Raw genomic sequence first — 24,627 nt, forward strand, 5'->3', positions numbered from 1 at the left:
GGGACTTCCCTGGTGGCGCAATGGTTAAGAATCTGCCTGCCAATGCAGGGGACACGGGTTCGAGCCCTGGTCTGGGAAGATCCCACATGCCGTGGAGTAACTAAGCCCGTGCCCCACAGCTACTGAGCCTGCGCTCTAGAGCCCACAAGCCACAACTACTGAGCCCACGTGCTGCAACTACTGAAGCCCACACGCCTACAGTGCGTGCTCCGCCACAAGAGAAGCCACCAAGATGAGAAGCCTGCGCACTGCAACAAAGAGTAACCCCCGCTTGCCACAACTAGAGAAAGCCCACACGCAGCAACGAAGACCCAACGCAGCCAAAAATAAATAAATAAATTTATTTTTTTTAAAAAAAGGGGAGCATGAGAGGGACTCCCCTGGCAATCCAGTGGTTAAGACTCCGCCCTTCCAATGCAGGGGGTGCAGGTTCGAGCCCTGGTCTAGGAACTAAGATCCCACATACTGCTCGGCACGGCCAAAAAAAAAAAAAAAACATGGGACATGAGAGCCTTCATCCCAGAATTGGAGAGGGAAAATTGATATAAATTACCACTTGCAGGATGTGCTGGTATAAACTGGAAATGGCTCTATGCATCCTCATAGATGTTGTTCCCTCTGCCTGAAACACCCTTCCCATCTTTTCGCCGTGAAACAAACTCCGACTTGTACTTTAACAGCTTGTTTTGCCTCCTTCAGTGAGCCTTCCCTGACCTCCCACCCCATCTGACGTAGACACCTGTTTTCTATGCTCCTGATTGATACACCCTATGCTCACCCCTACATAGCATCTTACACTACATTGTAACTGTCAATTTACTCACTTCTCTCCCCCCAGTTAGCTAATAGTTAATATTTATTGAGCCTTTACTATGTGCCAGACCTTTTCTCAATCATATGACATAAACAATACTACCCCTACTTAAAAATGAGACAACCCGAAGCTCATTATAACTAAGAGATTTGCCCAGGCATTCACCAAATAGATTGCTGTACATTGCCCCCAACCCCGGGATCCCACACCAAAGAGAAGGGGCAAAACAACTTCCAAACAAACAACTGAAGAATCTGACACTTAGGGTCTCACTCCTCTCATGAACCCCCTCCCCCAAATTCTTTAAGTACCCAGTGAGGATGAAGCCAGAGGAAATAGAAGGTATGCCCAGCTCTCACTTTGTCCAGTTCTCTAGCTTTAAGAAATGCATCAGGCAGAAGATGTCCCTGGAGGTGAGAGGCTGCCCGCTCAGGGGATGCCAGGGAAGCAACCAACCTTCCACCAGACAGTGTGCCGCCTCCAGCAGACCAATGGAAAGTTGGATTCTCCTGTTCAGTCCTTGGTCTACAAATTATTTCCATCACTGTAAGGTAGAGATTTTACCTTCATTTTTATGGCTAAGGAAACTGAGGCACAATTCAATGAATATTGTACAGCCAAGATAAAATTTGAGCAATCTGTAAATTAATATATAGAAAAACAGGGGCTTCCCTGGTGGCGCAGTGGCTAAGAATCCGCCTGTCAGCTCAGGAGACATGGGTTTGAGCCCTGGTCTGGGAAGATACCACATGCCGCGGAGCAACTAAGCCAGTGCGCCACAAGTACTGAGCCTGCGCTCTAGAGCCTGTGAGCCACAACTACTGAGCCCATGTGCCACAACTACTGGAGTCCACGCACCTAGAGCCCATGCTCTGCAACAAGAGAAGCCACACAATGAGAAGCCCGCGCATGACAACGGAGAGTAGCCCCCGCTCGCCACAACTAGAGAAAGCCTGCGCGCAACAACGAAGACCCAACACAACCAAAAATAAGTAAATAAATTTTAAAAATAATAATAATGTTTTTTTAAAAATAAATTATTAAATATATATATATAGAAAAACATGCCTCTAGCATTCAAAGAGCATCTACTACAGCCGGTAAATACTTTTAACTTCATACTCCTGTTTTATCACGTCCATAATGTAGACAAAGCACTATGCAAAAAGTAAATGAAACATAGAATAACCATTTGATGAGCAATTCCACTTCTGGGTATATATCCAACAGATTTGCACGTAAGTCTCAAACAGATATAAAACTCTTGTTCATAGCAGCACTAGTCACAATGGTCAAAAGATGAAAACAATTCAAATGTCCATCAACAGATAAATGAGTAAACTAAATGTGATATATATTTACAATGGAATATTATTCAGCCTTACAAAAGAATAAAATTCTCATACCTGCTATAATAATAATGATGATGATGTAGGCAAAGCAAGGATCCTCCAATTTTCGAAAGAAATAAGCTCCAAAAATTTAACTAACATACCCAAGGATGGTGGCTACATCTGAATCTTGAATACAGTGAGAGAACAGAGATTCTTCTTTAAACAAAGATTCATGATTTTGAGACATAGTTTTGTTTTTCTATTAGATTATTTTGTGGTGAATGTAACCTTGTAGCTGGGGAACAAACACCACTTCAACTACTATGAAAGAGTGATTTAGGGGAGTTCCCTGATTGCCTAGAGGTTAGATTCTGGGCTTTCACTGCCGTGACCTGGGTTCAACCCCTGGTCAGGGAACTGAGATCCTGCAAGCTGCGTGGGGAAGCCAAAAAACAAAAAAAAAGCGACTTATTGATTTCACTTGACTTATTTAATAGTCAGTGATAAAGGTTGATGTTTATTTTCTCTTTTTTTGATTTTTATTTTATATTGGAGTATAGCTGATTTACAGTGTTCTGTTCGTTTCAGGTGTACAGCAAAGTGATTCATTTATACATATACATATATCCATTCTCTTTCAGATTCTTTTCCCATAAGGTTATTACAGAATATTGAGTAGAGTTCCCTGTGCTATACAATAGGTCCTTGTCGGTTATCCATTTTATATATAGTAGTTAATCCCAAACTCCAAATTTATCCCTCTGCCCCCACCTTTCCCCTCTGGGACTGTTATTTAACAATCTTAGTGATAAACGTTGATGTTTATTTTCCAAAGGATATTGAGACACGTGCCTCAGAGTCAGGAGCTAGAAGTGGTGGAGCCAGGTCTGTGTGGCTCCAAAGCCAGCATTTTCCCAGCCAGGGCAGCCCCCTGGACCTGCAGGTCTGGCCTCAGCAGGCAGTGGCCACTCCTTCCCATGTTTCTCCCCCCAACACCGAACTCAACACCCACCAGGTTGCTGGAAAGAATATCAAGTGGTACCAGCCCAGGGCCAGGCACAGAGTATAAGTGCTCCATAAGTGATTGACAAATAACTAAATGAGTGAATGAATGGGGGCTCTTAGGCAGAGAGTTGGGGAGCCTGGATTCACTCCTGAGGCTAGAAGGGCCCTTTATGGGTATCCTCAAGCCTGAGACCTCATAACCCCACACTCAGTTGCTCTGGTTCCAGGGCTGCTCTCAGAGGTCCCTCTCTCCCTCTCAGCCCAGTCCACCGCAAGGCCACCTTCCTGTCCCTCCCACTGCTGCCCCCCTGTGGCCACCACCAGGCATCTCTTCAGAAAGAGCCATGAGTGAAGTCAGTGCTCATGGGGCAGCAGAGGAAGACCTGCCATGGAGCAAGCCGCTCCTCCAGACCTCACCTCAGAGCCTAAGTGCCAAGCACGAAGAGCCAGAGAGAGGAGCGGAGGCAGGAAGAACAGGGGACTCTTAGGCGTCAGCAGCCCTGGGCTCTGGTCTCCACTCTGTCCCTAGCAAGCTTTGTGACCTTGGACAAGTCACTTCCATCTCGGGGCCTCAGTTTCCACCTCTGAACAACAAAAGAGGTAGGACTGATGCCCATGACAGGCCCTTCCAGGGCTGGCCTTCTACCCACAAGCTGGGGCCAATCAGGTGGCAGCTGGTGGTCAGAGAGGAAATGCCTCCAGGGCCAGGTGCCCCAAGTAGCTGAAGGACCCCACAGATGGGAGCTCAGATATTGTATCCAACCCCTGGGTCAGCTCTGGGGAAGGGGGTGTGGCAAGCAGCAGTTCCAGATGCTTCAAATGCCCACTGGTGTCCTAAGGGCTGCCCGGGGGCCAGTCTTCCTCCACTGTCACTGTCCAGCTATGATAGGACCTGAGGCAAGTCACCTCCTCTCTCACTCTCAGTTCTTCATCTGTATAAAAGAGAGAGATTCATGGCATTCCCTTCTTTAAGGTCTACTCTGTGAGATAAAAGGTAGAGAAAAGGCTCTGAAAGTTCCCAGCCCTGGGAGATGAGAGGGGTCTCCTGTTTTTCTGCAGGCCTCACGCCACGGTTCCTGCACTGGGCCCTCCCTACAAAACTGCCCCAACGAGGGCCCAGGCCACATTCCAGACGAGCAAGCATTTCTGGCAGATCTGTTTGGCCCAGGAGTGACTGAGCTTCCAAAGGGGGCCGTCTAACACTTCCCTCAGAGCGGTGCATGGCTTCAGGTTTCTGCCCGTCGTGCCCCACCCAATGACCTGTTGCTTTGACTTTGAAAAGGGTCTCAGTGATGACCTCAGTGGACGAGTCACTCCCCTCTTCTGGGTGTCTCCCATCAGGCCCAGTAAAGGTAAGTGTACAGACTGGTAAGAATTTCTCCAAAGGGCCCCTGCCCTGGAAAGGAACGTGGGAGTGGGGTGGGGGGTAGGAGGGACACAAGGACTGGGAGGTGGGGACGTGCAACTTGATGGAGCAGAGGGGAGACCTGCCGGGAGGCTGGCTCTATCCCTATTCCACATCCTGTACAATCAAGCCCAGCAGCTTCCCCGTCCCCACCCTGCCCACACACCCCACCTCCACCTCACCCCCATCCCCTCCCCTACAAAACCAGCTTCGGCCTTTCCTCCTTCTTTCCTGATATTGCATGAGAATGCAGTCATCCACCTGTCATGAGGCTGGGAAGCTCAGGGTGTCCTTGACTCCTCCCTCTCCCTTGTCCTTGCCCCATCCAAGGCCAGTCCATTCTAATTCACAGCTCTAAATCAGGCCTGTGTGATCTCCCTTCTGAGCTGCTGGCTGACACCTCCTAACTACCTCCAATTTCACATCTCTCCATTCCACCCTTCCGGCTGCCAGCTGCCCTGCACCAGTGTGTATCTCCCTTTTCATGCCCCCTGCCCCTCAGTGCCTTCAGTGGCACCCCTCCCCATTTGCTATGGTAAAGCTCCCCCCTTAGACTTGCAGGCAGGCCTGTGGGAGAACTTGCTTCCTTACAGGAACATGAACTTAACACCGTCTGCCCACCAGGCTGTTCCACCATCTGGAATCCCCTCCCCATCAGCTATCCTATTATCTTCAAGGTCCAGCTCAAAGGCCACCCCCTCCTTCCTCTCCACCTCTCTGGCACCATTAAGAGAGTACTTTTAAAACTCTGCTCGGTGTTAAACTAATCCAATTAGCCTCAAGAGCAAGGATTGTGGTCCCCCCTGGGCACCTAGCACAGTGTTGGGTCTTGAATGCTAGTTGGCATCTTTTCCCCACCAGCTCCTACTACGCGGTTTGGGAACCAACACCCTCTGCTCCCATATCAGTAGTTCACAGAGGCCTCGGCTTCCCCTTAGAGGTTAAGTAAAATAAAAATAAAACTTTTTTGACAGTACTCTACAGTTTAAAAGTCTTTTCCTCTGTCTTTGCGTGACTCCCTCCATCATCACAACCCGCGAGGGGGGATCCACAGTCTCACTTCAGTGATGAGAAAGCCTAGCCCTAAAGCGAGGAGGCCCATAGGTGCACAGTGGTGGAGACCGGAGACGGTTTCCTGATTGAAAGCTTGCCTGGGCCACAGGTCTAGCTAGTTAGAAGAGACCTGGCCCAGGATAAAGAACGGGTGAGAGGGGAAGGGGCCTGCTTTGGTTCTATATGGGCAGGGCCTATTCTGAAAGCCAAGGGCTACCAGAGAGACGGGCAGCAACCTTAAAGGAAGGCTCACAGAAGAGGTATAGGGAACTCAGACAACTCACCAAGAATTAGTTATAAGGAGCTTCTGTGGCTCAGACGGCTGAGTGGTGAAAGCGGAGAGGAGGGACCAGATGTTGTCTGGGTTCAGGGCAACAGCCCCATACCCACACCCTGCGGTGTCCCTTCTAGACCCTCTGTGAGCATGTGAAGTGTGAAGGGACCGGGAACGTCTGTGATCCAGAACAAGATGAGAGGAGGAGACGTCCCGACACCAGGGTGGCCCTGGGAGGTTCCCATGGCAAGAGCCCACCAATCCAGCATGTCCTTGGGCCCAGCAGAGGGGGCTGGGAGTGGTTCTCAAAAGGAACACATGCCTCTGACCCTCAAGGAGCTTATGGCGTGGTGCAGGCCTGAAGGTGACCACCACCGCACTCTAGCCACCACGCCCATGCCCCCATTCACCAGATGGGTGGGAGTGAAAGGCAGGAGGGAAAAGCCAGGGCCTGGAGGACCTGGGGAGGCAGGAAGAGACGGAGAAGATCCTGGAGGGGGTAAGGGCTGGAGGGAGCAGTGGTGAGAGAAGGCTGAGCTGAGGGCAACGGGAAAGGGGGTGAGGCTGAAGAATGAAGGGCAGGGATGGGAGGGAGGAACAGCAGGTTGGGGGACAGCAGGGAAATAAGTTTAGGGAACTGGCCAAAGGAAACAGAATTTTTCCATTTGAGAGGGGAAGGCCCAAGAGGACCCACTGGGCCGCAACTCCAGTGATTCCCCGAAGGCACCCCAGAGCTGAGCTCTTAGCTGGGGAAGTTCCCAGAGGAAAGGGCAGAAGAGCCAAGTGCTTAAAATATCAAGTGCTTAAATTGGAAGGGCCCAGACCAGACCCTGGAGGCCAAGCCGGGCCGTGTGGCAGAGTCCAGGGGGTCTACACACAGGCTCTCCCCGCCCCTGCATGGCCAGGAACTGTCCCCCAGCTCCAGCCTCCCTTGGCTCATCTCCACATGCTGGGCCTATCACCAGAGAGCATCCTATGATCTGGGACTTGGGGTCCCCCACTTTACCAGTGCTGCTATGGGTGCATGGGTGTGACAGAGAGGGTGGCCTCATGGCCTGTGATGGGCATGAGGATCACCGAGACAGGGTAACCAGAATGGCCAGTGTCCCTGGTGTCCTGGCCCCTCCCCAACATACCCCTTGGGTTCATGGCTTTTTCTTCCTGATTCAGCAGTGTCAGAAACCTCCAGCTCAGCAATATCTACTTCCTGAGTGGCTAAGAAAGAGGAGGGGCTTGGGGGAACTTCCTAGCGTCCCTGAGAGTTCGTTATGCAAATGAAGGAAATGGGCCCTAGAAATGAAACTGAGAAGCCCCAAGCAGCCCACACCCTCTGGGAACCCAGGGGGCCAGTTTGTGTCCCCCCCCCCGAGCACAGCCCCCTCCCAGGACACGGAATACTAAGGCCTAGCCTGAATCCAGGCAGCATAAATTTTGAGCACCTGCAGAAGGTGAGCAACGTGAACCGAGTAAAATAGACCTCCTCACGTGGACAATGTTCCACAAAGCCAGGATGCCAAATCCAGACCTTGGCCCCGGGCCAACCTGTACTTGCTCCTCCTGACCCTCACTCCAGAAACAGAAGCCTCCTTTCCTAAAGCCCCCTTTCACTGACCCTCTGCCTTGGAGGAAGTTCTTCCTTAGGTCTAACTGCAGTCCCTCATGCTGCAGAAAGCAGGCTCCACTGGACTATAAACTCCTTAACACGCCTCTGTATTCTCAGTGCCTCACTGCCTCTGGTACACAATAGACTGCAAATGTTTGCTGAGTGAGGGGACCTCTTTACATGCCCAGCCGGCCCCACCCCACCCCACAGCTGAATTAAATGAGCGAATACACTTAAAGCCCTTTAACAGTGAGTGGCCCATCCGTCGTAGTGTTACAGAAGCAGTTGCTTTCAATTACAGCCCCCTTCTGGGCAGGCCCCCTCAGCTTTACTAACACACTCCTCTGACCTCCTCACACCATCATTCTGTCCCCTACACTCCCAAGGTGCTTTCCAGGCCAATCAAGAATCCCAGTCAGGAAGGACTTCCTAAAGAGAAGCCCAGAGGAATCTGGGTCTTCCTGGGAGAGCTAGCCAGAGAGACGGCCCAAATCAGTGGGGTGGGGGGGTCCAAGATTTGGGGTACTAAAGTAGTGAGGGAGGTGATGTCTGGAGCAAACGTGGAGCCGAGGCACCACCTAGTGGTTCCTTCACCTCCCCAATCCTGGGGGAGGTGCGGGGGTGGGTCGGGGGTCCCCTTCTCCTCCCTCCTCCACACCCTGAAGGGAGTGAAATCACTTTTGAGTGCCAAATACAAGACAGGTATTTGGTTTACACTGCTTTATTTAATCTCTTCTCCAGCCCCTCAGTCTCCTTTTTTGAGGATTAGAAACCCAAGGCTCCCAGGGATTAACTTGCCCAAAATCACTCAAACTGGATTTGAGCCCAAGGCTCAGACTCCAAAACCCATTCGCATATTTCTACATCTCCCAGGGGTGCAGCCAAGGCAGCTGTGAGCAAAATGGGGAGCTCCAGCCCAGAGGGCCTGAGGTTTGCTGCGAGGGTGAGGTGACTGGGAGAGGAGTATATGGGAGAAGGTGAGCACCAGTGCCTACAAGGCGGTGGGTGTGGATGTCCCTTGTGCTTAGAAACAGCCCCAAGTGACAGAGTCTCCACCCAATGTCACAGCTCCAACAGCATTTTATTGGGATCTGAGTCTACAGTTCACGTGTGGAGGTGAGCAGCAAGGCTTAAAAGGGGGTTTTACCCCCCTGGGGACAGCTCCTTCCAAATCTAACAAAACGCCAGGGGAAACCCTCATGCTGGGCCCCCAGCCAGCCAGGATAGTCAAATCCCAGGGGGCCCGGGTCAGTGCGTGCAGCCAAGGAGCCCACTCTCCCCCTCCCCTCCCCGACGCGCGCGCGCACACACACACACACACGCACGGAGGTAAGCTCTCTGGCTTCAGAATTAGAATTGCCCCATCCCCCCTACCTCCACCCCACCCCCAAAAAAACAGGCTTCTCTCCCCTCCCCCCCCCACTGGCATGACACAATCAGGCTGCAAGGGTCACGGCCCCAGGTCCTGAATATTTGCATACATTTGCATAGATAGCAAGGCAGGTCCAGCTAAGACCTTTTTCTAGCAAAAGTGGTTTCAGTTAGGGGCTGGGTGATTTCCGCTCTCCTCGGTGAAGGATATCCAAGGACACCAAACGAGCCAAGGGAGGTGGCAGTTTAACGGTTCCCAGGGGACAGACAGCACGGGGCCTCAGCCCTGGCGCTGGTGGCTGTGTTCCTCCCTGGGCCCCACAACTCTGGGGTTCCGCCAGTGTTTGTCCTTCTTCCCAGACCTGTGGAGAGGCATGGGGCGGGGCGGGGGGGGGGGCAATAAGAGGCCTTTAGACAACAATGCCACATCCACATGATGAGAAGGCACTCCCTGAGGAGAGGGGACCCTGTTCCTCTTAAGACAGGCGACACAGGCAGTCACCATCAATCATACGGCGGGGGGGGAGGCGGGGGAGTGTGGCCAGACCTGGTCTCCCAGGATGAAGGCCCCAGCTGGGCAGGCGGGAAGGTGGGAAGCAATCTCTCTTGCAGGTATGGGCAGTACAGGGTAACTCGGGAGGAAAAATCCCCCCAGCGCAAAAGGGGACTCCCCAGGACCACTCTGGGGTGAGCACAGGCAGCTTCCTGACCCCAAGTGAAGACAGGAAAAGTACTGGCTGGGGGGAGGGGAGACCTAAAAGCAGAGATAAAACCTCAAACTGAAGAACACCCCGCCACCCCACCCCAGCTCAGGGCCCGGCTCCTTCACACCCCTTACCATCACCTCCTGCCTCCTGCTCCCACCGACCCAACTCCCCCACAGCTTGCCCACCTCTTCTTCAGTGCTTTGTCTCCAAAGAAGTGGCTGAAGATGAAGTCCTCAAAGTCATCCACCTCATCATCATCACCTGTCTGTCTCACTGCCACCTCCTCCAGGCTGTCCTCCAAGGCATCTACAAAGTCCCGGAAGCGGAGGCGGTCATGGCGGAAGATACCGTCCTCACCAAAGTAAGCAGGAGAAAGGGGTAGCTCCTCGGTCAGTTGCCTGGCCCAGGGCAGCCGCGCCAGGTACGTCCTCAGCAGAGAGGCCAGCTCCTGTTGCCGCACAGGGGCCAGCTCCATGCCAAAGAAGGCCAGGCCCTCCTGACGGGCACACTCGTGCACACCCGAGCAGCCCTGGGGTGCCTGGTACTTGTGCCTCAACAGCTCTGCCCAGAGTGGGAGGGGGTCATGCCTGTCTTTAGCCCCCTCCTTCCACTGAGGGTGTTTCTGCCTTTCTCTGGAAGAGTGGGGGCTCCCACTTTTCCTGGGGGGCTCCTTAGAACCCTGTTGCTTGCCGTCCTTCTTGCTGGCCCACTCCTCCACCCATGGCTTGCCCTCCTTCCACCTCCCTGCCAGCTCCCTGTCCTCCTCACCCCCCCAGCTCTTCTTCTTTTCCCGGCCAGATTCCTCCTTCTTATGTTTCCAGTGGTCAGTCTTCCGGTCCCTCTGCCCATCCCACCACTTTTCCTTTCCGCTCCACTCCCTGGAACTCTGGAAGTGAGGCTCCTGATGCCAGGCCTCTGAGGCATTGGCAGGGACCCCAGGGCGCTGGCCCCAGTTCTCCATGCCCTGCAGCTTCTGGGCCAGCCTGTGACCAACCTCAGCCAGGCCAGCATGGGCTGGGTCCCCTCGGCCCACATCCCTCAAGCTCTGCTCCAGGTCCCGCTGCACAGACCCCAGCAGCCGCCGCTGCCTCTCCAACTCTTGCCTTAATGACTGGGCCTCAGCCTCTAGCTGTTTCTTCTGCTCCAGGAAGCCAGGGCTTGGCACCTGCCCCCTAGGGCCTTGCTCCTTGGTGACCTTGCCAGCCCGCAGGCCTCTGCCCCCATAGCGACACACCCCATCTGTGCCCCGGACACAGTCAGCCTCCAGGCCCTGGAGCTGGGCCCGCAGCTGCTGCAGCTCTAACTCCAGGGCCCGCTGGGAGGCCTCGCCCTGCTGTAGGGCCCCTCGGAGCCAGGCATTCTCCTCTTCCAGCCCTTTGGGCTGATGCATCAGGCTCTGAAGCTCTTCCTTCTGGGCCTGGAATGGGAGTAGGGATGGAGAGGACAAGGAGGAGTCAAGGACGACCCCAGTGCCTTCTACCCTGATTCCATTCCATCATAGACTTTATGGCCTGGGAAACTCTGAGGATCTGGTTCTCATCCCCTGCCCCATCTTCACCCTTCACCAGACCCTGGGATCCCCAAATTCCATCACAGGCCTCAGCTTCTATGTCCTTTTTAAGCACACACTTCTCCGATTCACTGAAAGATAGCCAAGATGTGGCTATGGTGCCCAATTTCCACCTCCCATACCCAGAGCAGACATTACTAATTGATCCCAGCACTTCTTTCCCATTGAGCCTTGGCATGTTCTTCAAATCCTTCTCCACACAATGCTCCAGGTGGACCATGCCAATCAAGCAGAGGTGGCATGCCACGTGAAGCAGGTATGCCAGTCCTGGCCTAACCCTCAGCATGCAGGACATGAACAGAGAACTGAGAAGATGACTTCACTATAGTGGGAAAGGGAGGGGATCAAGGTGTGCAGGTGAATACAGGAAACTTCTTTTGGGGGAGGACACTAGGACAGACAGACACCTGGCCTAGGGAGGGTGTGTAGTCCACCCGCTCCTGCTTGTGCCCACCTGCAGCTGGGCCTGCAGCAGCCGGATATCCTGGTTCTCCTTGGCCAGCTTGTCCAGCAGAAGGGCCATGTTCTGCAGGCTGGGAACACTGTCAGGGGGCGCTGAGGTCTGCAGCTGCTGCTTTAGCCCATCCTAAGGGCAAAGGAGCCAGTCACCCCCGCAGCCCTGAATCTCCCCCATCAGGCCCCTCACACCAATGGAGAGTGTCACACATGCCTGCCCATCCCCCTCAGCCTCCAGCATCTCAGTATCCGAGCCGGTATCTGGGAAGACCTGCAGGTCCGCTTCCTCCATGGGCCCTGTGGGAAAGTGAAATCCTGAAACTGGCCCCAAGGCACACAGGGCCCTCTCCTCCGCCCGCCCCCCCCCAACACACACAGTCACCCTCCTGCCCTGGACCCGCCCTATGGCTGAGAGTCCAGCGAGGTAAAGGGTCAAGGGTCACCCTGAATAGCTGACAAGACCTATAACTGAGCAAAAAATATACAGCCCCCAGCATCCCTACTCCTGACCCAGAGAACTGCCCCCATCAGCCTCCCTCAGGGCTGGAAGGGGACAGACACGAACCAGTCAGGGTCCGTCCTCACTCACCACTTTCAGCCTCTGAGAGATCACCTGAAATGGAGACAGAGGAGTCTGGTCAGGCCCTCAGAGGAGGGGCTGGAATGGAGTGAAAGTGCGGCAGGAGGGCAGAAGAGGCCAGAGTGGAGGCTTAAGGCCTCATCAGGAGAGGGACCACTCACCGGAGAAGAGGAGGATCCCCAGACCCAGCAGAACCAGGGCCCCGAGGAGACACATGTTGAGGGAGATGCCCAGCTCCCTGCCCGCACCCTCACCCCCGGCCTGGTCCTCCACACCCAGGGGGGCTGCAGGCTGAGGAGTGCTGGGCTCCCGGCCCCGCCGTCTCCGCAGACCCTCCACATCCATGTCGGTGTCGTCCTCACTGCTGGAGCAGTGGGCCTCCTCCCTGATCCAAGCTGGAGGAAGGGATGGGGACAGGACAGTAAAGCAACGGAAGCGATGGGACATACAGAGAGACGGGAAACAGAAGTGAACACGAGAGGCCCCCAGCCCTGACCACAGAGGGGGCACGTGGAGACCCTGCCCACATCTGCCAGGGCATTAGTGACCACCCCCGCCCAGTCTGGAGGCGGGAGACCAGTCCTTTAGTGTATATATGTCAATCCCAATCTCCCTATTCATCACACCACCACACCACCCCCCCACTTTGCCCCCTTGGTGTCCATACGTTTGTTCTCTATGTCTGGGGGGAGACCAGTCCTTTCAATCTGCAAACTACAAGAGCAGCTTTCACCCTAAAAGTGCACTCCTTCCTCCCACACGTGCCTCACGTGGAGCACCTTCCTGGCTCTGGGTTCTGCCCGAACCCTGGCCACTCCTTCCCAGTGCCTCCGCTCAGTCCCTGGCTCTTCCCGGTCCTAGAGGCAGAGGTCCCCCTGGCACCATTCCTGCTTTTCTGCTCTTCCCACCGTACACACAGTCACCTGCTATCTCACCCACCCCGCTGGCTTCCCCACAGAGCAGATGAGTCCCTCATCTGTAACTCCCAACCTGGCTTCCCTGGAGCTCCAGGCGCGGACGTCTGTCTGACTGCCTCCTGGCCACTCCCACCTGGGTGTCCCTGGGGACCAAACACTCAACACATTGCCCTCCAAACTGGTTCTTTCTGGTGTTCCCCCACTGCAGGGCAAGACGCCACTGCTCCCACCTAGCCAACCTCAGCCCTCCCTCTTCACCCCACACGCAGACAGTTCGACAATTTGACACCTAAACATCTCAACGTCACTCACCTTGTATCTGCCTTAGTTCAGGTCTTCCTCGGCTTTGTCAGTTGCCCCCTAAATGGCCCCAGCCCCCGGCCTCCCCCTCCACCCTGTCACCCCTCAACAGAGATGGACTCATACACTCCTCTACCACCAGCGCTGGAAACAGCCTCCTCAGCACAGGATAGGCGGCCCCATCCCTTTGTTGATGCTGCAGCCTTGGCCTAGAATGTTCTCTTCCTCCTACCCTACCGACTAAAATCCTCTTTGCTCAAGGCTCCACTCAAATGACACCTCCAGTGTGGCCCTTTCCCCAGCTGTCCCCGCCTCTCCCTTCCCCTCGACCTGTCCCGTGACTAACCACCCTCCCCCTCCTTTTTGCGCCCCTCATAGGTCTGACTTGCATCTTGACTTGGTCTAGTCCACCTCTTACATAGGCCATGAAGCCAACCTCTTTCCCCAGAGCTGACACACGGAAGGGACTCAGGGAATAAGAGTTGCATCTAGAGGCAAGAAAAGAGGAGGCCCCACGGCAGAGACAAAAGAGTCGACCAGACCTAGGCCCTGCCACTTACCTGCTGTGTGACTTAACCTGAGCCTCAGTGTCCCCAGGGGTGGTGGTAAGGTTTCACTGATACAATTTAAGGAGGGCAACAAGCTGCTAAGTCCTAGGGCCTGGCCCAGAGCTGTGTTCAGTAGCAATATCTACTCCCACTCCCACACCTTCTAGAAGGATAGTGACAGGGGGAGACAAGGAGAACTCTCACCTGTTTGGGGGGATGAGAGCAGGCTGTTGGGGGGACTCTGATCCTCCAGGTCCTGTGTGTCCAGTCCCAGGCCTACTGCCTCGGGGGTCTCCTCCAAGTCTCCCTGGACCTCTGTGTCTCCTGAGCCAGGGGACTCCATTCCACGATCATCACCTTCCAGGACACCCTGATGCAGACACAGCTGTGAGCAGCTCCCGGCCCTCCCCATTTCCTACCCTTCCCCCAGTGAAGGTCCTCACCTTGGCCTCAGTCTCCTCTGGCAGAATGGGCCTGGACTGGGAGCTCTCACTCTGGAACAGGGTCTCTGTGGCAGGAGAAAAGGCTAAGGAGAAACACCACTACCCCACCAACGGAATGTGCTACACGACCCTCTGGCTCCCACAGGCCCCAACCAAGTTGGAAGGGGAAGGAGAAAGCCAGGGTAGAATGAGGGAAGGTTTTTTTTTTTTAACATCTTTATTGGGGTATAATTGCTTTACAATGGTGTGCTAGTTTCTGCCTTACAACAAAGTGAATCAGCTATACATATGAGGGAAGATTTTAAATTGAGATTAATGCCAGAAATAAGACCAAGCAGCCTCCCTCTCCCTGAGGAAACTGGGAAACACCAAAACATGGAGGAGAGGTGGTTGCACCCCACCCTCAGTACGGCCCTGTTACCTTCTCCATCCAAGGTCCCAGCTAACTCCTCAGCAGCTGCCTTCGAGGGGCTCCAAGGGGCCTGGGGAGCTCTCTCGGATTCTAGGTCCATCCTGGATTCAGGGCCCAGGGTCTCCACAGGCAGGTTCTGGGGGGAGGGGCATAAGCAGAAAGGCTGCTCCAGAGGAAGGACAGCAGGACGAAACCAAGGGGTGCTCTACTGGGGTGCCTGGGACCAGCCGCACTGCTCAGGGACCTCAACCCACATCTCACAAAAATACAATACACTCTGTAGTGGGCTGCTCCAAAGTGGGGACGGGGCGGGGGTCAGCTGGCACTGCAGCATCTCAGCTCTACGCAGTGTTCGGCCGTTCCCTAACCTCACTTGCTGCTCTGAGAACTTTCAGAGGCCAAGTTTCTGTTAAATGAAGAAGCACCACTGGACCAAGGCGGTGGACCACTCTACAAACCCGGTGCCCCCCACCTCCCCAGAGAAGCCGGCTAGAGCCTGGGTCTCCCTCCCCACAAGTGACCAACTCAGTTATTGGTTGGAAGGTGGGAGGATGGCAAGAGAACAAAGTCCCCTGGATGCCTAAGGATCACGGTCCCGACCGCCGCAGGCTTCCCCCACAGTTGCCCTCAGAACGGGCCACCCACTCTAGTTACATCTTCCAAGCTTTTCTGGCCTTTCCCCCCTCCCCACACACTCCTCTCCCAGGAGCTGACAGAAACGTGACTCACCCCAGCCACAGCCAGACTGTCTCCCAAGGTGCTCTCAGCCCGGCCGTCCAGCCACGGCCTCTCCTTTCTCCGCCTATGCCCCCTTGACAGGCCACCGCCCGCTCATCCCATCCATGGCTCCCGCTATCCTTCCAAGAATAATTCTTGACCTTAGTATGTTTCTTTACAATTTTCAAGTCACTTTTTTCTCATGGCCCCTCCTACCAGGCAAGAATCACAACTCCCCTTTTACAGGGGAGAACAGAGAGGTGAAACGACCGGCCCAAGGTACCCCAGCTGTCAGCAAAGGCACCTCAACAGGGCGCCAGGGCTCTGGCTGGGAGCATGGTGTCCGTCCCCTCTGCCGGCCAGCCCTAGTCCATGCGCCCTGCTCCAATCATCCTGAGAGCAGCTCCCTCACCCCCAACTGGTCTCCTCAAGGCCACTCAAACCCGACGCCTTTAACTCAAGCTCCTCACCTTCTTCCCTCCCTGCGGTACGAACATACCAAGCCCTTGATAAACCTTCTGCAGACACTCAGCCCCCCAATCCCGCTGGCCCCCTTCTCAGTGGCTTCAGAGCACAGCGGTCTACTGGGATCCCGCTCCACCAACTACAACCTGGACTGCAGGACCTTCAAAACGCTCTCCCCCAGTTCCCGCCCAGCCCACACAGTGGCTGCACCCTCTGCCCAAGGCAGTAATGGTCCTGACTCCCTCCAACTCAGAGCCCTTCCACGATTTCCCATCAAAGAGGAGGCCCGAATGCCCGAGCCAGGCCCTTCAGGCTTCTTCTGGAGGTTCCCAGGCTCTGGCCCAACCTCACTTCAACACCGTCTGACCCATGTCTCCACCTCCTCCAACGGACCTCCTTGGTCTCCCCCAACACGGCTCTCCCACTGTTGCCTCAGAACCTTTGCTCATGCTGGTCTCCCACCAGAATATCTTCCCTGCTTCTCACAGCTTACCCCAGCAATTTCCTTCTTTCAAGGCATGGTCCAAGTCCCAACACCTGACTCCTAGGGCCTGATGGCCTTCTCCCTGCCACTAGAGTTCCTCTCACAACCAGCAGGAGGTGATGCACATGATCACCAAGACCAAGGAAGGTGACAGACGCAGCAAGCAGCCCAGCCCTGCAGGAACCCCCATTCCATGTGGCTCCCAGGCCTGCTTTTCCTACCTCTGAGCCGGCAAGCACCCAGCTATTGTCCGAGTCTGGGCAGGAGGCCATAGTTGCTGAGGTCCCCAAGGCTACTGAGGCTGCTACCTGCAGAAAAAGTCTTTCTTAAGGACCCCAGCTCCCTTCAGGGGAGGCAGGATGGAGACAGCAGCCTCGACCGGGTTCCAAGGTTTAAGGGCTGGGCAGCCACTACCACAGCCAGCCTGGTTCCAGTCTTCTGACCCCAACACCTCAGCTCTTCTGGGCAGTATTTGCCTTTCAAATCAGAACGTACCAACAGCCACAGTGAAGCCTGCCTCTGCCAGGGACCGAAAGAGCCCTTGGTAAACTGGGAAACAGAACTGACCTTGAAAGGTCAGAGAAGCATAGGGCTGGAAGGGCTTCGGGAAAAATCCAGGCCAACTCTCTCATGTTATAGTCAGGGAAAATGAAGGGAAATGAAGGCCAGAAAATTGGCTGACATGACTTGCCAACGATGAACAGCTAAAAAGAGTGAGGAACAACCCAGCCCTCCCTTCACCTCCCCAGCCTCCCCCATAATCACCACCTTCTTCCCCAGAGCCTAGAAAAGAAGACTCAATGGCCTCCTTCACCCACAAGTCACCCACCCATCACCCACCATAAGTCCTTTCTGTGGTCTAGTTCAGGGGTCTTGTACACTGGCTGCACAATGGAATCACCTAAGATTCTGATACAACTGTGTTCAAGGGTCAGGCTCAGGGAAGGATTTTTTTTTTAATCTCCCAAATGATTCTCATTTGCAGCCAGGGTTGAGAACAACTGGCATAGCTTAGATCCACCTCAATGTACCTTTAGTAAATCTCTTTGTCACTCTCACTCTCCATTCTAAGTTGTTTCCCTTCTTAGTAAACTCCAGAATTTCATCTTAGGGAACTTGAAGGTGACTGGCAAAAGGGATTTATGGCAGCTATCATGTATAAAGCACTTTACAGTTTGCAAAGCATGGACAAAAATCAGGGTTGTGGTCCTAACCCCTGCTAATCTGCTCTGACTTGGCCGGGTGGGCGTGGGAAGTTACTCCAGTTTCCAAAGCCTGACACAAGGCAGGATGAGAAGAGGACCTACCCCTCCATCCATGGCCTAGACTACTCCCCCAGGCTGGCAATTGGGACCCGGCATAAAGGTGGAGGGATAGAGGAGCTGACCCCCTCGAATCTGGGATTGTGATCCTTTAGAGGAGACTACATGACTGCTTGTTGATGGACTAGAAAGGTGGAAAGTGGAAAAGGACTCTGAAAGGAAACCCTGGGAAAATGGAAGTGAGGCTGGGGTAGAAGTGTGGCAGCTCTACCTTGGGAAACCACCACAATTCCCCTTTCTGTTTGAGCTAGTGTGAGTCCTACATGGTGCCCTAAAAACCTCCTGTGGCCCTTGCCAATCAAGATCCAAGCCCAGGACAGATGAAGGACCCCTCACAGCATCCCCCAATACCCATGCCTCCCAGACACATGCACCCATCCCACAAGGAGACAGGAGAATGGCTGCAGTGACTTCTCCACACCACGTCCAACAGGACACCCCTGGCCGGTTTCTACAGGCATCCACAGAACCATCACTGTGCTGCCTTCTGGTCTCAGGCCCCAACCCCGCCATTCTGTCATCATCTCCCCATCCCCAGTTGCTGCGTGTGACTCTTAACAGGTGGTGGCAGGAAGGAAGTAGCAGCAGCTTGGTCTGAAGTCCCTGTTTATCCCTGGCTGTGTACAGCCTGCTCAGGTCCTCCAGAACCAGGCACCATAGCAACCAGGGTGATGTCAGACACACTGTTTCCATGGAAACCAGCAACGGTATTTGGGTCAACAAGACAAATATTTCTGAGACCCGAACAGAAGACAGTCTGTTCCAAACCCTGGTTGGTATCTCTATCTTGATTGGGTTCACCCAGCATTCCAAAAGATCTCCCAGTTCTCCCAAGCCAGCATCTCACTGCCTTATTAGGAAGTTCCTTCTGCTGTTTAATCCCCACCCTTCCCTGCTATTTTCAGATCTCTTTCTTCTCATCAACCTCTTGGAAGAAAACCCACCTCCACCCTCTCCTCACTACTCCCTCTCTTTTCATTCAGGCAGGATTCAACAAAAACGTCCTGTAAGGACTGTCAGGGATTTGTGCTGTTTCTAAAAGACAGCTAAAGGGGGAGCTCTCCCTCTCTGTACAAAGCTGGGAAGTCTCATCCAGCTAATTTCAACCCCTCTAAGAGTTGTTCCCCCAAACCTCTAACGCAAAGGACCTAGGACTTGTCTGGGGGACCCAGAGCAAGTTTCTGTTTTGGAAACGGCCGCCCATGATCCCCCTTCCGCCGGCCCAGAAGTAACAAACAGCTCTGCAGATCCTCGGTGGGGCCCAACCCTTCAGAGTTCTGCCCTTCCTCTCCTCCATCCTTCCTCTCTTACGGAGATCTATGGCCCCTTCCCCGCTAGGGCATTACCTGACCCAGCTCTTGCTTCAGTCTTCAGCTGAACTTGTTGCTGGCTCTCCAGCTTCACAGCCCCGAGAAAGGAAGGTCATGTGACTAAGGACTGGCCAATGGAAAGTCAAGTTCCCTGAGGGGGCGGAAACTTTTGGCCAATAACAGCTAAACTTGAGAGCCAGGGGTGGAGAGCGGGTACCTGCAGAGCCCCTAAACCTGGGCTTACCTCCCGGTGGGACACTGGACTTTCAACAAACTGAATCCTGGGTCACCTTCCCTCCTTTCCCAGTGTCTAAACAATTTCTGGAGGGAAGACCCAAAACTGAAAGGCAAGGCGTGACATCTCCAGGACCAGGAGCCAGGTTGGTTCCCGGACAGACAGAGACAGCTGCAGGATGGGGGAGGGGAGAGGGGCAAATTATGTGTTGGAAATAGCCCTCCTGCCACTCTCCTTACCCTGCTCCGGTGCGGATTAAGGATGCCGCTGTTTTTTTTAAAGGGGGATGGGGGGCTGAAAAGCATCCAAAAATGAAATCTGCTAGACCAAGGCAGCCCCATCCCCCACCCCTGGAGCTACGCTCGACCCCTAAACCAAACAACTCGGGAGTGGGAGTGCGGGCGCTAACCCCAGAAGCTCTAAAGGCAGTTGTCTCCCTGAAGCCTTGGAGCCAAAGCTCCTGCTTGGCTCCAAGCCTGGCCCAGGAACATGCTCAGAAAAGAAACTTGTTTCTCGCAGCAGGGACACAGGGGGAGAGGTGGAGCCAAAAAGCCTCCCTGGGCCCTGCGGCTTGTACCAGGGTCAGCACAGGGGCCCGAGTCTTTCTGCCATTCCCACCTCCAAGGACCCTGAGGGATACATATCCTCACCCCGCAACCATCCTGACCAGCAGTGACTGCTTCATTCCAACCCTGTACACCCCAACAGCAAGGAGTCCTGGTCTGGATTTTCCAAGTCATTTTATTAACCCAACCATACAAAACTTTCCCCACCACGTCTCTGCCACCCCCACTTCCTTCCAAAAAGCAGTGGACTGAGAGGGAGAGAGGGACTGAGCTGACACGCCCACCCCCCCACCCCCCCGCAAGAGCCATCTTACCAAATGCAGAGATGGGGGAGACCACAAAAATAGCAACCGATAAAAGAGGGGCAAACAGAACCACAAACACAACACAAAGCTCAGCAGTGGGGGGGGGGGGGGGGGGGCTGCCATCTCTGCTGTTCCACGGCAGGGAACACTGGAGAGAGGCCCAGAGGCCTCTCCCTTCTTTCTCACAGCCTCAGAGGATGCATGCTGCACCTGGGCAGGCAAGAGTTCTGCAGTATACCTTTGTCTTCTCTTCACACCCTAGGGTCCCGGGAGAAGTGGGGGCAGGGGAACACCAGCTCCTCTCAGGGCCACACCCCAAGCCTGCCTTCCCCACCCCACTGAGGAATGTGTGCAGGAGCTGTAAGGAAGAGACAGCAGCTGTGAGGGGCTCCTGCTAAGGCCGCTGGCCCATCTCTGGCAGGCAGTGCTTACAAAATAAAATAAAAACAAAGCCCAGTGCAGGACCCTGGCTGAGAGGAATGAGAACAGCTAGATCACCAGGCCGGAGAAGATATAAAGAATAGCAGGGAAAGAGAGAAACAAAAAACATCCAGGCTCTGGATTGCATTTTAGTACCATGGCAATAAGGGTCCTGCCACCTCCCCACCCACAGGCAGGGACAGGGATCCTTTCATCAGGAGAAAAAATGAGGTATAAGGGCTCTGCGCCTCTTCAAGCTTTCCTTCAATCAAGCCAGGGAAGCAGGGAAGTAAGGGCGCCAAAAGTTGAAGACCAGCGCTGGGAATAATGTGCAACAGATGGGGGGGTGTACAGCCAGAGTCCAGGCTTCCAGGACAGTCCAAACATCAAATATTCTGCTCTGTCAGACCACATATCCCAATTTTTAGCAAAAATATTGTCATTAGGGAAAAAGCACAAGAGAGTCTGAGAAAGGACCAGTGACTTTGGTATGAGGAAGATATGTCCTGACAGCATCTCTTACCTACTGTCTTGAAGCCCCAAATCACCAACAAACTGCCATAGCCACGTACTCTCCTGCTTCTTCAAGCTATTTGGTTCTCTGAGGGGGGAGGAGTTGGGTAGGTCTTGGAGGAGGCAAGGGGAAGGTAAGAAAAGAGGAAAATCTCCATTTATTCTCTAAAGCTGTTTCCCAGCACCCGTGAAAGGGCTACTGCAGAGATGGGAAGAGACCCCCAACTCCTCTGGCCAGAAACCTTTAATACTGGACTCCAAAACCTAAGGCTAGGGGGCTAGATAGGAGTGTTAGGCACAGGTGTTGGGGGCATCCATCATCTGTAGAGGGGACACCCCTGCCCTTCAGATCTTCCTCCAGCCTCTTTTCTCTTGCAGTCGCACCCCTAGGCCTCCAGAGACAGCCACCAAAAATGGCTCTGCTTGGCAGGGCTTTGGTTTCCTGGACCTCTGTAGATCTCAACACGTAAGTTTCCAGAAAAGTGAGCAAGCCAGGCTCTTCTGCCTGCCCGTCTCAGTTCCTTTTCTGCCCCCAGGAGACATTGTGTTTCTGCCCCATGGGGATGGGAAGCCAGTGGAAACAAGGACCAAGAGCCAGACAGGAAAACAACCACCCTGGAAGAGCAGGGAGGAACGTATGCACTTCCTGGGCACCTCGCCAGCATCACCCATCGTTAGCAGCCACCAGCTGCCCCATGCCCTCGCGGATGTAGACAGACTGGATCTCCTTGGTCTTGAGGCAGAGATCGCAGGCCCAGACAGCAGAGGCCTCAGTGGTCAGCAACCCATAGGCGCTCTCAGTCATGCCCGTGCACTCGCGGTGGAACCACTTCTGGCAGGAAGCCTCACACAGAATGGCATCTTGGTCGTCGTTCACCTCACTCCGACAGGCACCACATGGATACACCAGGCCTGGGGGAGGCTGGGGCCCTGAGCCCGCACTTGTCTTGCCAGGGGGTGCCAGGCTATTGGCATCTGGGGTGCCCCCACCCCGCCCACTGCTGTTTGGGGGAAAACTGGGCTGATTTCCATTAACAGCAGCAGCCGGGGAGCCTGAGTGGGGCTCCTGGGGAAAAGCAGTGGGAGCAGGTGTATTTAAGGGCTTCCCCCCATCCTCACCACCAGGGCCAGGAAAGCCAGGGTCCGGACCAGGGAAGGGACTTGTGTTGGGGGGCAAGCTGGGGAGGCCCTGACCAGGTCTCTGGAGAGGAGAAGGACCAAAAGGTGCCCCTGGCTGGGCAAAGCGTTGAGGGAGAGAAGGGGGGCCCAGCTCCCCTCTGGGAGGCTGTCCCATGGTGGGTGAGATCATGGGGCCAAATCCCCCCACGGGGCCTGACATCATCTGCCCACCAGGCGGGCTAAAGTTTTGACCCAGAGGCTGGTTGAAGGGTTGGCTGGGAAAGTTCATGTTGCCTGGGGGAGGGTAGCCAGGGCCCTGTGGGGGCATGTTGAAAGCAGGACCCATGGGGTTGGGAGGGAAAGGGGGGGGCTGTCGACGAAGAGGCTGGGGGCCTCCTCCACCCCCAGTGCCATAGCCTGGGGGTACCTGGCCTGCCATGCCCCCCTGTACACGGAAGCCCCCAAAGGGGACAGGACTGCCCAGGAATGGAGGGGCTGCGCCCCCCACCTTAGGGGCTCCGAAGTCATCCTCAAAAGGGTTGGATGCGACCAGGTGATCGACCATGGGAGTCGGGGGTGGCGCAAACTCCGTCAGATGTGAGTATGCAGGGCCCTGGGGGAAAAGAGGAGGGAAAGAGGGTCATGGAGGGAGACGGAGAGCTAAACCAAGAGAGCGTCAGAAACACAATACACATTTTTGGAGGCTGGTACTGGCCAGCTCAGATCTTAAATCAAGATGGACTTTAGAATGCAACAAAGAAACTGAGAGTGGAGAGCAGAACCAGCATAGTGCAGTAACTGTGTTTTGAAAACAGGCAGAACTACGCTGGAATCCTAGCTCTGACACTGAGTAACTTCAAGGCCCTGGTGCAGGCATTTAACTTTTTTAAGCCTCAGATTCCTCATCTGTAAAATAGTGACAATACCCATCTCCCCAAACTGCTAGTTTTAGCACAATCCCTGACACTTAGAAAACGTTCAGTAAGTGGTAGCTGTTAACATCATGTGGGAAACACGACAGCACAAACGGGGGAGAGAATGTTTCTAATCCTGACTGATAAGACCTTTGGTCAAACCATCTCATCCCCACCCCTACCCCTAAAATCTGTTATGAAGTTGAAGGAAAGGACCAGAAACAGAACAAGAAAGACAATTTTCTCTTCTCCCCGCGGCTTATGCAAAGTAGAGACATTGGAGGGGCAGAGCAGAGCACCTAAAGGAGCTACTAGGAATTACCCCCGCCACCAACCACCATTCACCTGAGTATTTGACTTCCTTCGCTTCTTTTCTGGGCTCTTCATTTGCAGACCTGGAAAAGTAGTAAAACGCAGACACAAGTTTCCCTGAAGTTTCCCCAACCTCCTCTCTCGCAGCCATGATATAAGGAACTCTTCTAACTTCATTATACTCTTGTTTATTTACTTCACAGATACTAACAATGGTGCACTTTGAAAAATAAATTGGACGCTACACTCTCAGCTGCCTCTTCCTTCAAATGAGACGCCCCATCTCTTGATACCCTCAGACTCCCAAGTGGCTCCTGAACTCCAGGTGCCCCAAACTCTAGGATCCGCAATCTGTGAACCCCTGCCCGCAACCCCTGGAGGGCTTCACCCACCCATCCTTTTCACCTGAGCCTCCCCGCCCTTCAGAGTCCTCAGCCAGAGGACCACCACCTCCCCCGCCCGCCAGCCCTCCCTCCGAGCTCCCCGACTTCTCGGCCTCGCCAGCCCCAGGCCCCCTCAGCGGTCTCACCGGCCTTGCCCTGTTTCCTCCCGGTGCTGGGTGGCGCAGGGGGCGGTGCGGGGCCGCCACCTCCCTCCAGCTTGTCCGGTGGGGGCGGCGCCGAGGCGGCCATGGAGTGGGGGACCGGGGTCAGCGGCGGCGGGGGACGGACGCGCCCTGGGGTTGCACCATGGCCCGGAAGGGGAGGCTGGGGCGGCGCAGGCCCCCGCGCTGCAGCAAGCCGGAGGTGCGGCGAGGCGGGGTCGGCGAGCCCGGGGGCCAACTGCACTCTCGCCCAGCCTTACCGCCCGCCCGCGGCCGCAGCCACAGGAACCGGAACTCGGCGTGGCAGCCACCACTGCGCACGGCAAGGAGGGGGAGCGAGGCCCGGGTCACACCCTCCCCCGAGCGCCGGGCGGGCAGGGCGGTACCAAGGCACGACCCTGGGGCGGGGGGCCGTCCCAAGCCCGGGAGCGCCGCGTGCCCGCTTACTAGGGCAGACGGCGGCCGTGGGCTCTGCGGCTGGGCCGTACCATCCCCCGCCGAGGGGCCGCCGCAGAGGTGCGCGAGGGCGTGAGCGCGCGCCTGGGAAGCCCGAGCCGCATGGGGTTCGGCCGGCCGCGATCCCACCCCGCCGCCGCGGCCCCAGTTGCA

The 24,627-nt window shown here is 54.9% G+C and overlaps 2 protein-coding genes across 3 annotated transcripts; both read right to left on the reverse strand.

Annotated features, from left to right (window-relative positions):
* Positions 1 to 8,550: 8,550 nt before the first annotated feature.
* PBXIP1 (PBX homeobox interacting protein 1) lies at positions 8,551 to 19,221 on the reverse strand. 2 transcript variants are annotated; one of them, XM_032606204.1, is made up of 11 exons: positions 19,127 to 19,221; positions 16,680 to 16,766; positions 14,802 to 14,928; positions 14,381 to 14,445; positions 14,142 to 14,307; positions 12,334 to 12,567; positions 12,182 to 12,205; positions 11,807 to 11,889; positions 11,591 to 11,722; positions 9,752 to 10,983; positions 8,551 to 9,221 (listed from the first exon to the last, which is right to left on the reverse strand). In XM_032606204.1, exons 2-11 carry the CDS (start codon positions 16,728 to 16,730, stop codon positions 9,140 to 9,142), a joined length of 2,196 nt encoding a protein of 731 aa, XP_032462095.1. In that variant the 5' UTR covers positions 16,731 to 16,766; positions 19,127 to 19,221; the 3' UTR covers positions 8,551 to 9,139. The 2 variants fall into 2 exon arrangements, with proteins under 2 accessions (XP_032462095.1, XP_032462101.1); XM_032606210.1 differs by lacking the exon at positions 19,127 to 19,221 and adding an exon at positions 15,522 to 15,644 and having other exon boundaries at positions 16,680 to 16,759.
* Positions 19,222 to 20,048: 827 nt separating this feature from the next.
* PYGO2 (pygopus family PHD finger 2) lies at positions 20,049 to 24,310 on the reverse strand. Its single transcript, XM_032606301.1, has 3 exons — positions 24,004 to 24,310; positions 23,508 to 23,557; positions 20,049 to 22,861 (listed from the first exon to the last, which is right to left on the reverse strand). Exons 1-3 carry the CDS (start codon positions 24,104 to 24,106, stop codon positions 21,794 to 21,796), a joined length of 1,221 nt encoding a protein of 406 aa, XP_032462192.1. The 5' UTR covers positions 24,107 to 24,310; the 3' UTR covers positions 20,049 to 21,793.
* Between the last annotated feature and the right edge of the window lie 317 nt (positions 24,311 to 24,627).

The sequence above is a fragment of the Phocoena sinus genome, chromosome 1, assembly GCF_008692025.1.
Source record: "Phocoena sinus isolate mPhoSin1 chromosome 1, mPhoSin1.pri, whole genome shotgun sequence".
Lineage (NCBI taxonomy): Eukaryota > Metazoa > Chordata > Mammalia > Artiodactyla > Phocoenidae > Phocoena > Phocoena sinus.

Coding starts and splice junctions, on each gene's coding strand:
- PBXIP1 (XM_032606204.1), bottom strand. CDS start 16,730: ATGGCCTCCTGCCCAGACTCGGACAATAGCTGGGTGCTTGCCGGCTCA. Junction 11,890..12,181: donor TCTCTCAGAGGCTGAAAGTG/GTGAGTGAGGAC, acceptor ACTTTCCCACAG/GGCCCATGGAGGAAGCGGAC. Junction 10,984..11,590: donor TGCTGCAGGCCCAGCTGCAG/GTGGGCACAAGC, acceptor CTCCCATTCCAG/GCCCAGAAGGAAGAGCTTCA.
- PYGO2 (XM_032606301.1), bottom strand. CDS start 24,106: ATGGCCGCCTCGGCGCCGCCCCCACCGGACAAGCTGGAGGGAGGTGGC. Junction 23,558..24,003: donor GAGGAAACAGGGCAAGGCCG/GTGAGACCGCTG, acceptor CTACTTTTCCAG/GTCTGCAAATGAAGAGCCCA. Junction 22,862..23,507: donor GAAGGAAGTCAAATACTCAG/GTGAATGGTGGT, acceptor CTTTTCCCCCAG/GGCCCTGCATACTCACATCT.